The following is a 13,109-nucleotide window of genomic DNA, read 5'->3' on the forward strand; positions in this document are numbered from 1 at the left end:
AATGTTCTGAAAAACTATATGTAACAAGCATCATACTGCTTTTTCTTTTTAGAAATAGGTATTTAGTACTCACCCAAATCCTTCATCAGAATGGCTTTATAGTACTTCTTCTGCAATACAGACATTCCATGATAGAGAACAACATCCATCTTTTTAGGTAGTTCAGATACAACATCAGCCTTGATTCTTCTCAGCAGAAATGGCTGCATCAGACTGTGTAGTTCTTTAGCTAAGACGAGGAAGAAGAAAATGTCATAAAAACCCAATAAGTCTTGTTTGTAATAACATTAGTAATATCCTAATTTTCAGAATAATACATTAAATTATACACTTCTTTAACTTGTGGTTACTTTTGTTAACAATTTTTTTAAAGTTAAAATTCAACTATAAATAAAAAGATTAAAAGGTTTGCATTTATTCAGCACCTCAGATCAAAGAAAAGCTTTTTTTGCCAATGTGCATTTGAAGTGTAATCATTACTGTAGGTATTACAGAGTACAATCTGCACAACAAACTCCCTCAAACAGATAATAATCAAATAATCTGCTTTAGCAATGTTAGTTAAAGGAAATATTGGCCAGAATGCTAAGGATAAACTCTTTGCTCAATATTTCTTCAAAAGTCTTTTATATCTCCCTTTGAGAATAGATGGACCTTCAATTTAACATCTCACCCAAAAAAAACTTGTTTCAACTGTATCATTGGAAAGTGAGCCTAGAGTTTTGCATTGAAATCTGGACTTCAAACCCATAATCTTATGATTCAGAGGGTGTTACTAACTTAACTATTGTTGGCAGCTGGATATATTTTAAAAATAAAACGAGTAAAGCAGGTACTAAGTAATTGATTACAAAGTAGTTTTGTGCCGCACTCTGCGTGACTATAAAATTAAGAATATAAATTAACTATCTACATTTGATACAATCACAAGTGATGAACAAAGGTTAAGATGAGATAATGGCTCTATCCAGAACAGTTCTGCTACTCCTATAACTCATTTACTGTTAGATAGGTAATTTATGGCTAAAGGGAATAATATTGTAGGATGAAATAAAATACTTTGAATGAAAGAAGTTTCCACAAAGCAATTAGAAATCTTCTTTCTCTCTCTGTTTCCACCCTGCTAGAGGTACCATTGGCTGTTTGGGACAAAGGTTGTCACATTGCATCATCCATAGATCAAGATTCCTCTTGTTAACAAACCTAAATCCCGGTAGTGTAAAATACCATTAAATTGACAATAGTGATCAATTGTGTTTTAACCTGTAGTTTTACTTGCAACATAAGATGCTATAACAAACATCTATAGTTTCTCACGTTTAATTTACCATTTTTGCAAGTCATGCACAATAATTGCCAGTATTGGCAGAAGGAAGATGCACTGTTCAGGAGCACCAGCACCAGAGTTAGAAAGGGGTTACCCAGCAGTTCACTTGCACTTGATGCATTATACAAATTGAGAGAAGGCTATCCCGGATAGAATATCTAATTTAGCTTCCCCGCATGGTAAAATTAAATAATTTACCACTCCAAAGCAAACATACCTTTTTCTGTGTTCTCTTCTACACTGCTGTAATGTTTAACAAATTCATCAATTTCATCTGCTGAGAACACCTTTGGTTCCACAAAGCTCAGCAGTGAGTAGAGTTCGTGAAGATTGTTCTGTACAGGCGTTCCAGTTAACAAAAGTGTGAATCGTACTGAAAACTAGCAATAAACAATCAATCACTGATAAGCACATTTCCATTTTCATAATACGACGTTGATACAGAATTGAAAAAATGAGAGAAACTAGAATGTGGCAATCTCAGCAATTGTGACAAATGTATCTTTAAACAAGTCTTACAGTTTTCAGAGTCTTATACAGAAGAGAGTTCTGGTTCTTTAACCTATGGGCCTCATCCACAATCAGGACATTCCAGTTCAACCTGGAATAGAGCACATCAATCTTTAAGTGATATAAGTATAACAGTTTAGTTGAAGACCTGAAACTAAGATAATTTAAACTGATATTTACTCATAATTATTCAGATTTAAATCACAGACAAATTTGTGAATTCAAGAATTTCACATTTAGACTTAATTGGTTGTTAGACAGCCATAGAAAATTTGAAGTCATTTTGGCAGGCACAACATCATTACTAAATGAACCATGTATGACTATATGCAATGTTTCAGATTCACATTTCACAAAAATAATCAAGTGCCTTATTTATTGTTTCTCCGTCAATCTAAATGCACACCGCACTAACTGGAGCAGAGGTTCCCAACCTGGGATTCATAGAGCCCTCGGTTAATGGTAGGGATCCATGGCGTAAAAAAAGTTTGGGAACCCCTGGATTGGAGCATCTAATTCCTCCTTCAGTAATTCCCTTTATTCACTGTCCCTACCCTTCCATCATGGATCACAAAATGCCAAAACATTTTTTTTAATTATTCAAACACAAGAAACAGAAGTAGATCTTGTGAGCCATCAAGAAAGCCTCACAATTATTAAATAACTGTTGATCTGATCTTAGCCTTTACTTTCCCATCTGTTCCCATAAGCCTCGTCTCTTCCATTAGAAGAAAATTCTGTCCATACTTGACAGACTACTTATTAATTTGTTTCCCTATATAAATTAAACACATTTATTAAACTACCTGGGACTATATGTACACATTTGCAGTGTCCTTTGTAAGTTTGGTCACCAATATTAATCTTGTCTCTTGCCTTTATATCCTAAAATAAACATGTCTTTGAGTGTTTGTTTTGACACCTTTTAGTTTGTAAAGTATATACATGAAAAGTTGATTAATTCCACTTTGTATCTTATGGTTGCTACTTGTCACCTTTTGTGTAGTACTACCTTGCACCATAGAATCTTTGACCACCTTCAGAATATATCTTTTAAAGCTCTGTGATTAACATCTGCACAGTAAGGTTCTACAACATTTGCAAAAGTAATCATTTTATATTTAGTAATCCTGATCATTCACTTAATTCAGTGAATTATGGAGTATAAAAAAGACACAATTTAAGTGCATGCAATAAGATGTAGATTTAGGATAAATGTTCCAGAAATAATTAAAGTCTTCCCTCTACTGAAAACATCTAACACTCAGTATGTCCACCGAACTCTGTGATTTACTTAAACAAAGAATCCAAAAACCAGAAGATGCTATAAATCAGAAATAAAAACAGAAAATGGTGAAAGCACTTAGGTCCTTGATCTACAATGTACACTCTGTTTCTATTTCCACAGATTCTACATTGCCTGTTGAGTGTTTCCAGCATTTTATTTTCTTTAAATGTGTGTGAATAGCTGAACAACAGCCACAGCCAGTGTGAATAAGTCCAGTATCTCAATTTTACCGTGCCCAGGTGAATGTTGGAAATGTTAAGTGCACAGATAAATACAAAGTCCAGCACAAATGCAAGGCATTATTTTTACTTTCCATTAGACTAAATCAAATAAAGCTTTCTAGATCATAATTTGGTAACAGAAAAGCCTTTAATAAGTACAAGCATATTATTTAACCTACAATATTAATAATACTTTAATATTTTGGAACTAAATTAGTGCTAAAATAATTTATCCAGTTTACAGAGTAACTCACCTTCTCAGAAAAGATGCATCTTTCAGGCAAATCTAAAGCAAACAAATGTTTATCACTTAATCAGGAAATTGTTTTGAATTTGATTAAGATGACAACAGGCATATGTCTAAACCAACAACAAACCTACATGTTTTTACATGCTGTGAGTATCTAGCATTAAACTTGTGACAATATAAAACTACTGTTTTAAAATGATAGGTTGAGTCATTTATTATACAGTATTTTATTCTCAAAATCACTGGCAGCTCTACCCTAAACAAGAGTTTCACATTAAAAGCCAGTTAACATTGGTTAACTTTAAATCAAATGAATGAATTAACAACATGCAGACAAAAATTTGTCCAGGGACATCAATAATGAATTACTATTACTCAGTCACACTTGAGATATGAAAACACATATGAAGGCAATATATTGATCCTGCAAACTATATTGAGAAAAATGTTCGTCTTCCCTCATACCTCATATGTTGTAAGCAGTACATGAAAATTACAATTTTCCAGGTCTTGTTGTGCGGATATTCTTGTTTCTTTGTCTCCGGTGTACGCCACATATGAAAGTCGCGGAGCAAATCTGCAGAATAAATTAACTAGTATAACAGTGCTGTGGGGCTAGAACGCAGTGAAGCTCTGACATGAGGATCTGCTTAGGCAGAGCCCTGCTCCAGTGACACACCACATGGTCATTAATTACAACAAAAGGAAAAGAAAAGAAATGAAGCAGTTTACATAGCACAGCTGACCATAACAAAGTCCCAAAACACTTTGCAAGTTGCTTAGATGTGTGGTTAGACTTGTAATGTTGGAAAAACAGCAGGGCATAAGGGCACAAATTTAAAGGTAATCGTTTTATGTGTAATTGGAGATCTTATTGGCTAATACAGTGGAGAAAAATCCTCTGCTCTTCTTCTAAGTAGTACTCCCTCATTACTGTACTAGATTGTCAGTCATAGAGTCATCTTGAGACTGGGTTGTAACCTTTTGATTCAGGAGATGATTAACTAATACCTGACACACAAAAAAATTACTCCTTTAAAAAGCTGCTCTTAGAACTTTTTAGGGTCCAATTTGACCCAAATCCCCTTGCTGCCTTGTTTGGTATTATTGCAAATGAAGATATAACTTTAAATACTCCTAACCTACAGGTTTTAGTTTTTACCTCTCTTTTAGCAAGAAGAGCAATCTTGCTTAAATGGAAGGGGTCTACCCCTCCTACACATCTTCAATGGCTACGTGATATTATATCGTATTTAAATTTAGAAAAGATCCACTGCTCAGTCTTAAATTCGAAACAATCTTTTTATGATATCTGGGGACCTTTCCTAAATTACTTTTCCAATTTATAAAGTTTAACAGTGCACAGACTTTTATGTATATTTTTATCATCTTTTCTTAAGCGAATATGTTTTTTTTTCTAATTATCCATTATCATCCAATAGCTTTTTTCTTTGGTAGTTGGTAGTGGGTTGACTTTTTTTATATAAAAAATTTCTTTTATGATGTATGACCTATCTTTAAATTTCTGGTTACAGAGTGGTATACTTTTATGTGTTATGCTATAACATTTTGATCTATTTTATTACAATATATGAATGTACACAAGTTACGTTGAGATGTATCTATGTGTTGCACTCTGTAAATCTTGTTTTTTTTCTTCTGAATAAAAATGTAAAAAGAAAAAAGAACAAGTTGCATTAATAAAGATGCAGACATCAATTACCATTATATATTCTATCATGTATTGCTTACTGTAACTTGAATAGAAAGGGAAAATAGAGAACTAAACAAGTTTAGTTAAGGATTTCCAGAGTGCAAGACTTCTGCTTATTTCAGATGCACCTCACAGGATAATTTAGCTAAAACTGTAAGATCTGGCCATAGGAATAGAAGGAACTGCCAGCATTTATCTATGCACAATGTCTCTGACTTCAATGTCCTGACTGAGCTGAATGCCATGTATGCGCCCATCTGCCACTTTGTTTCATATGGAATAGGTGTCTGTAATCCAGGGCAAACTGATCTGGCCTCAAACCACAATCCACTTTCATTGAATAGATTCTTGAACTTCAAATGAAATGAGTTTTTATCCTGTACTTGTTTATAGGGAGAGCTTTGCCATGCTGGATTGTTATTCCTTTGAGCATAGGAAAATGAGGGATGATGTCATAAAAGTTGATAAAATTATGAGGAGTACGAATAAGATGGATAGCCATATTTTTTTTCACAAGCGTGAAGGAATTCAAAACTAGAGAAGAGAGGAAAGATTTAAATGATACCTTCCTTTCACAGTCGGTAGTGAGTATCTGGAATGAACTGCCAGAGGAAGTGGTCAAGACAGGTGTATTTGCAACACTTAAGAAGCAGTTGAATGTAAACATGAAGGAGAGGGGCTTGGAGGGTTATGGGCCAAATGCTGGCAACTGGGACTAACAGGGAGGATGATGTGGTTAGCATGAACCAGATGGGCCAAAAGGCATGTTTCCATGCTCTATTACTCTATGACAGGAACTGTAAGGCACACAAACATCTTGTTAGATAAGGAAATCACATTCTGTCATTAAATAAAATTCTATAATATCAATTGTAAACAAAGAGCAATTTACACTTTGCAAAAATGCGTTATTGATTCAGTCCAATCTAACTTTCCACTGGAGTCAATGCAAACTAAAAACTGTTAGTGATTTTAAACAACACAAAGCAACAACTAGTTGGCAGGTTTCTGGGCAAGCAAATTATCTTTCTTCTTCAATTACTGCATTAAAATTTTACTAATTTCTCAGCCGATGGTTGACAGGGCAGTAGCGAGGAAATACAAAAAGAGAGCAAGACCTGAAGCAAGAAAATAGAAGAAATTCTAATTCATAGTAACCCAGGAAACGTGAGAAATACTCATTTTACCTTCCCAATTCCTCCGTCCAATTCCTTAGTACAGACAGCGGACACAGGATCAGGAAAGGACCTTTCTCCTTTTGTTTTCCAGTTAGATAGAGGAGAAACGATATTGACTGAAAGGAAATGTTAACATAAACGTCATTGTGTAACAGGTCTTAACTAAAATCCAATTTGTCCATCATTCCTGTCATTAGTCATCTAAATTAAAATATCTCAAATACTTTAAAGTATTCATTCCTAGGATTAAACAGTCATGACTGTACTCTGTTTTGATGCTAAGCTTGTAGCAGGTATGAAAATAATAGAGTACTATACCTGCTCCAATTTTTTATGCCATGTTAAGAATCATAAAGTTACAGTTACAAGTAAAAGTTTGTGAACCCTTTGTAATTACCTGGTTTTCTGCATTAGATACTCATACAATGTGGTCTGATCTTTATCTAAGTCACAATAATAGACAAACACAATCTGCCTAAACTAATAGCACACAAACAATTGTACTTTTCATGTCTTGGAACACATTGTATAATCATTCACAGTCCAGGCTGGAAATACTATGTGAACCCTTGTATTTAATAACTGGTAGAAACTCCTTTAGCAGCTATAACTTCCACCAAACATTTCCTGTAACTGCTGTTCAGACGCACAAAGTGAGGAGGAATTTTAGACCATTCCTCCATACCAAACTGTTTCAGTTCATCAATACTTCCAGGATACCTTGCATGAATAGTCCTCTTCAGATCATGCCACAACATCTCAATTGGATTAATATCTCGACTCTGACTTGGCTACTCCAAAACACCAATTTTCTTCTTTTTAACCTATTCTGTTGTTTACTTACCCTTGAGTTTTGAATCATTGTCTTGTTGCAACATCCAACTTCTATTAAGCTTCAAGTGACAGACTGCTACCCTGACATTCTTCTGTAAAATGTCTCAATACAATTTTGAATTCATTGTTCCCTCAACGATTGCAAGCTGTCCAGGCCCTGAAGCAGCAAAGCAACGCCAAACCATGATGCTTCATAGTTGAGATGAGGCTTTGGTGTTGGTGTGTATTGCCCTTTTTCCTTCACACATAGTGGTGCGCATTTCTACCAAAAAGTTCAACTTTTGTCTCATCTGTCCACAGAGCAGTGTTCCAGAAGCATTGTAGAACATCCAGGTGGTCTTTTGCAAACTTGAAATGTGCAGCAATTTTTTTTTGGGAGAGCAATGGTTTCCTCCGTGGTGTCCTTCCACAAGCACCATTCGTGTTCAGTGTTTTTCTTATAGTAGACATATGAACAGAGACTTTAGCAAGCTCTCAAGATTTCTGCAGGTCTTTTGCTGTTACCCTTGGGTTCTTTTTCACCTCCTTCAGCATTGCACATTGCACTCATGGAGTGATCTTTGCAGGATGCCCCCTCCTAGAGACAGCAGCAACAGTACTGAGTTTCCTCCACTTGTAGACAAATTCTCTTATTGTGGACTGATGAACACTCAGGTCTTCAGAAATGTTTTTTGTAGTATTTTCCAGCTTCATGCATCTCTACAATTCTAAGGTCCTCTGAAAGTTATGTTGATCGAGGCATGGTGCACATGAACAGATCTTTCTTGAGAAGAACATGCTCTGTCAGTAACCTAACGTTGTGTGTCTTTTTTAACAGGGCAATCCCACACCTCCAATCTCATTTCATTGATTGGACACCTGGCTCCAAACAGCTTTTGTAGAAGGCATTACCCCAAGAGGTTCACATACTTTATTGATCCTAGACTGCGATTGTTTAAATGCTGTACTCACTATTGATGAGAAGTATAACTTTGTGTGTTATTAGTTTAGGCAGATTATGTTTGTCTATTACTGTGACTTAGATGAAGATCAAACCACATTTTATAAGTAATTCATGCAGAAACCAGTTAACTGCAAAGGGTTCACAAACTTTTTCTTACAACTGTATTTACTACAAACTCACCTGTTTATTAAAACTAATGCAGTTACAAGTTCTGTACAGGTCATCTTACCTGACATGTTTTACCAAGACCCATCTCATCTGCGAGGATGCTACCGTGTTGAATAGTGTGGCAATGAATAAGCCAGTTTAGGCCATTAAGTTGGTACGAACGGAGATTTATACCTAAAAGAAAGCAATGACAAGTAACAGAGCCCTACACTATAATCAGGTGCCAAATAAAAGAGTCAATGTGGAGACAATTTCACCTCAGGTTGAGAGAAATAGGAAATGGGTATTATGAGGTTGTAAGATCATGCGTATTTCTAATTTTGGGGCAACTATACACATTTAGGAAAATAAGAAACATCGATATTGGTTGATTATATTCCAAATCAGAGATGTGAAAGATTGGATGAGAATTCCAAAGGTTTGATAAAGAATACAGACATCGGATAAACCACTTGGCCCCTTGAGCTTAGTGAGTCACTGAAGAGATCATGACTATGTAATCTTCATTCTCTGCAAGGTAATGCAGTGGAGTAACTCCATGAATAATGGAGCAGCAGAGATTATGAAAGGAATAATTTAGAACACTTTAAAAAGGCATCAAACATATTGCATAGTAATTTAGGTTCATTAAAATCCTCAACTGGTTCAACAGCTACCTTCTCAAGTTTATTTTGGTTCAATGGTTAAAACCATATCTTTCCATTTAGAGTCAGAGAAGTACAGCACAGAAACAGGCCCTTCAGCTCATCTGGTCCATGCCGAAAGCAGTTAAACTGCCTACTCCCATTGGCGTGCACTGGAACCATAGCCCTCCATATCCCTACTATCCATGTACCTATCCAAACTTCTCTTAAACGTTGAAATTGAGCTCGCAAGCACCAGTTGAGCTGGTAGCTCATTCCACACTCTCACAACCCTCCGAGTGAAGAGGTTTTCCCTCATGTTCCCCTTAAACATTTCTCCCCTAACCCACAACCTCTGGTTGTAGTCCCACCCAACCTCAGCAGAAAAAGCCTGCTTGCATTTACCCTATCCATACCCCTCAAAATCTGGAATACCTCTATCAATCTTCTATGTTCTAAGGTATATAGTCCTAGCCTATTGAATCTTTCCTTATAACTCAGGCCCTCCAGCAACATCCCTGTCAATTTTCTCTGTATTCTTTCAATTTTACTTGCATTTTCCTGTAGGTAGGTGACCAAAACTGCACACAATACTCCAAATTAGGCCTCACCATCATCTTATGTAACTTCAACATAACATCTTCTGTACTCAGTACATTGATTTACAAAGGCCAATGAGCCAGAAGCTTTCTTTATGACCCTATCTACCTGTAAAACCACTTACAACAAATTATGGACCTGTATTCTCAGATCCCTTTCTCCAATTTAAAATCTCAACCCGTGAACCAGACCTATCTTTTTGCATATTAACTTTAAAACTAATGGCATTGTGGTTACTAGATGCAAATTGTTCCCTTACACAAACTTCTGTCACCTGCCATCTCATTCTTTAATAGCAAATCCAGTTTTGCACACTCTCTCATTGGGACTTCTACGTACTGATTACGGAAACTTTCCTGAACATATTTGACAAACTCTATCCCATCTAGTCCTTTTACAGTAGGGGAATCCTAGTCAGTATGTGAAAAGTTAAAATCACCTACTATCACAATCTTATGTTCCTCGCAACAATCTGTGATCTCTTTACAAATTTGTTTTTCTCAATCCCTAGTACTGTACTGTTGGGTGGTCTGTAATATAGCCCCATTAACATGGTCATCCCTTTCTTATTTCTCATTTGCACCCATAATGCCTCACCAAATGAGTTCTCTAGTCTGTCCTGATGGAGCTGTGCTGTGACATTTCCCCTGACTAGTAACTCCACCTCTCCTCCGTTAACCCCTCCCACTCTGTCATGTCTAAAACAACTGAACCCCAGAACATTGAGCTGCCAGTCCTGCCCCTCCTGCAACCAAGTCTCACTAATGGCTACAATGTCATAATTCCATGCCCTGAGCTCGTCCACCTTTCCAACAATACTTCTTGCACTGAACCATATGCAGCTCAGGACACTAGTCACACCATGCTCACCCTTTGATTCCTGACCAATTTATAGAGATTGGCAAACATTTCTGCACATGGTAAGACTGTAGAGGATACAGTATGCTGCATAGTTAAGCTTCCATAAATTTGATAGCACCACTGGACTATCACTATTTCTGTAATTAATACACAATTACAGTACTGTTCTCATTGTACTCCTGCTTTTTCTGGTAAGGAGCCTTTAAGCATGAAAGCACAGGATTTTTCAACATTGCAGTTAACGTTCAAGACATTAAACCAGCCACTGGCTAGTTAAGATTCACTGTATATTTAACTTTTCCCCTTTGTGCATGCCATTGTATCTTTTAGATCCACCCAAGGGAGTTAAAATCCCAACCAAAAGACAGCACCATTTCTTGACTTTACACATTTCTGGAGAAGCTGCTAGTTTCTGGAATGTGCTCGTCTCTGGAATGAGACCTGAAGATCCAGCTCTATAATGTGCAAGTGTCACCAGTTGATGCATTTTGTGTGTGTACGGAACCCCATGTCCCTACAGAAGTTTACTAAGTCTAACTTGATACCATTTAGAAAGCAGACTTCACTCTTCAGCTGCAGAAATAGCCTCTGATCTGCAGACACTGAAGTCCGCTTTTACACCTTCTGCTCATTTACATAATCTATTAACTTTTCATATATTTTTGCTTCTATCTATGCTGATTTCAGTAGAGTATGCTGTAACCTCATCAGGAAACATGAATGCTAATGGTATTAATAAATAATGAAAAGTTGAGGCCCCCAAATATGGTAGAGCTCAACCACTATGCACATTTTGCCAATTAGCCTGAATATGTCCTGCTAATTATGAAATTTCCCAATCAGTCTTGTCCATACCATCAGATAATTTCTTAATGACAGATGTTAGATCAACTGATCTTGTATTGTCTCATCTGTTAAATAGTCGAGTGACACAAACAAGTTTTCAAGCACAAGATACAGTTCGTGTATCAAGAGAAGATATTCTCAGCTACCTTCTTAAAACCCTCAGATGGAAACTAGTTTCAGATTGCTATTTATGGAGCAGTTTCAAAGGCCAGTGGCACAATGGGAATACGTTAAGTAAAATATTATAAAAATAAGAGCACTGAAGTACTGTTGCTTTCGCACCTAGTCTCACTTAAACGCCCATCTAAAGTACTAACTACACAAAAATACAGCTGCAGATGCTGTGGATCAAAGAATACGTACACAACGCTGGAAGAACTCAGCAGGCCAGGCAGCATCCTGTTGAAGGGTCTCGGCCCGAAACGTTGGCTACTCTTTTCCCACGGATGCTGCCTGACCTGCTGAGTTCTTCCAGCGTTGTGTACGTATTCTCTAAAGTACTAACTAGTTGTACCATCACTGAAATGCGTGCCCATAGATTTACCAAATTTGAAAAGAGCATTTTCAATTCTAAATAAAAATAAGATCAGAAACTATAGTTAGCAAAATCAAGCAGTGACGTACTAGAATTCTAGATTTAAAAAAGAATGTATGATAATCTTTGTCAATTTATGAGTACTCTTCTGATAAAAGGTCAACACCTGAAACATTAGCCATTCCTTTCTTCACAAGTAAAACTTGACCTGCTAAGTAGTTCTAGAATTTGTTGTATGTTTCAAGATTCATGCAGAAGAGATTCAGTTTCATTCAAGACTCTGATGCCGTTGTAGGCTGAAAGATCTGTCCTGTGCTGTACTATGTACTATGTTCTATTTCCAGAATCCAAAGCTTTTTGTTTTCCCGTGATGGAGCGATCCAGGTTAACGTAACCAGCAACAAGTAGAAACTAACTGTAGGAGATAACCAGGTAAGCGACAGTATTGAGAGCTGGCGGTGGAGAGGTCTTTGAAGACACTTAAGTTTCGGGTTGGGAGGACTTAGTGTAGACACCGAGAAAGTAGCTGAGTTGGGGAGGAGTGATTACTGCAAACATCAGAGAAGGGAAGGCACTTTAAACGTGGACGCCAAGCAAGGGATGGCGTTATTGCCGACGTAAGAGGGGAGGGGTTAGTGCAGTTACTGACTGAGAAGAGTTCAGCGCAGGGGTGGTCCGAAGTTGAGAGGATTCGAGTTCACTGTGGAGACCGGATGGGGGGGACGGGTGGCTGGGGAATTAATGCGACTTCCCGGCGCAACGGCACCAACCTGTCAAACCCCAACTCCCCACTTCCTCCTCCTCAAACCGCTCCATCTCTCCTGCCCGCGGGCCGAACGCTCGGTGAAGCTTTTGCACAAACTGGGACATGTTAAACTCTGACAAATGGTGGCACTAGCCTTTCAAAGCCAAAGAGCTGCGTTGGCGCAGAGGGTGTCCGTCAGGTCAACCGGACCCAGGAAAGCCAGCACCGGCACGCATGCGCCCTCTTACGTTCGCTATTGGTCGGATCCTCAAGTTTGTGGCTTGTAATGAAATTGTAAGTGCGAGAGTTTGCGAGGGAAGCGCGTCTCCTTGTGGAATCCTCCCTCCTAACATGGAAGATTTGGCTTAGATTCTGCTGCAAGGACTAATCTTATCGAAATACATATTTTGCCTAAACTGCCTTCACTTTCGGTAGCCTGAAAGAGTCCAGGGTAAATTTGGGAGTA

General features: G+C 37.4%; 1 protein-coding gene across 1 annotated transcript in view; it reads right to left on the reverse strand.

Annotated features, from left to right (window-relative positions):
* The window catches only part of chd1l (chromodomain helicase DNA binding protein 1-like), a 97,910-nt gene extending 85,036 nt beyond the window's left edge, over window positions 1-12,874 (reverse strand). Inside the window, exons 1-8 of the mRNA XM_073045127.1 lie at window positions 12,669-12,874; window positions 8,495-8,607; window positions 6,498-6,604; window positions 4,062-4,173; window positions 3,601-3,632; window positions 1,847-1,928; window positions 1,545-1,707; window positions 74-229 (exon numbers count right to left, since the gene is read on the reverse strand). Of these exons, the coding sequence (XP_072901228.1) occupies window positions 74-229; window positions 1,545-1,707; window positions 1,847-1,928; window positions 3,601-3,632; window positions 4,062-4,173; window positions 6,498-6,604; window positions 8,495-8,607; window positions 12,669-12,768 (865 nt within the window). The 5' untranslated portion in view covers window positions 12,769-12,874. The remainder of the gene's footprint in view (window positions 1-73; window positions 230-1,544; window positions 1,708-1,846; window positions 1,929-3,600; window positions 3,633-4,061; window positions 4,174-6,497; window positions 6,605-8,494; window positions 8,608-12,668) is intronic.
* Between the last annotated feature and the right edge of the window lie 235 nt (window positions 12,875-13,109).

The sequence above is a fragment of the Hemitrygon akajei genome, chromosome 5 (genome assembly GCF_048418815.1).
Source record: "Hemitrygon akajei chromosome 5, sHemAka1.3, whole genome shotgun sequence".
In the NCBI taxonomy this organism is placed as follows: Eukaryota; Metazoa; Chordata; class Chondrichthyes; order Myliobatiformes; family Dasyatidae; genus Hemitrygon; species Hemitrygon akajei.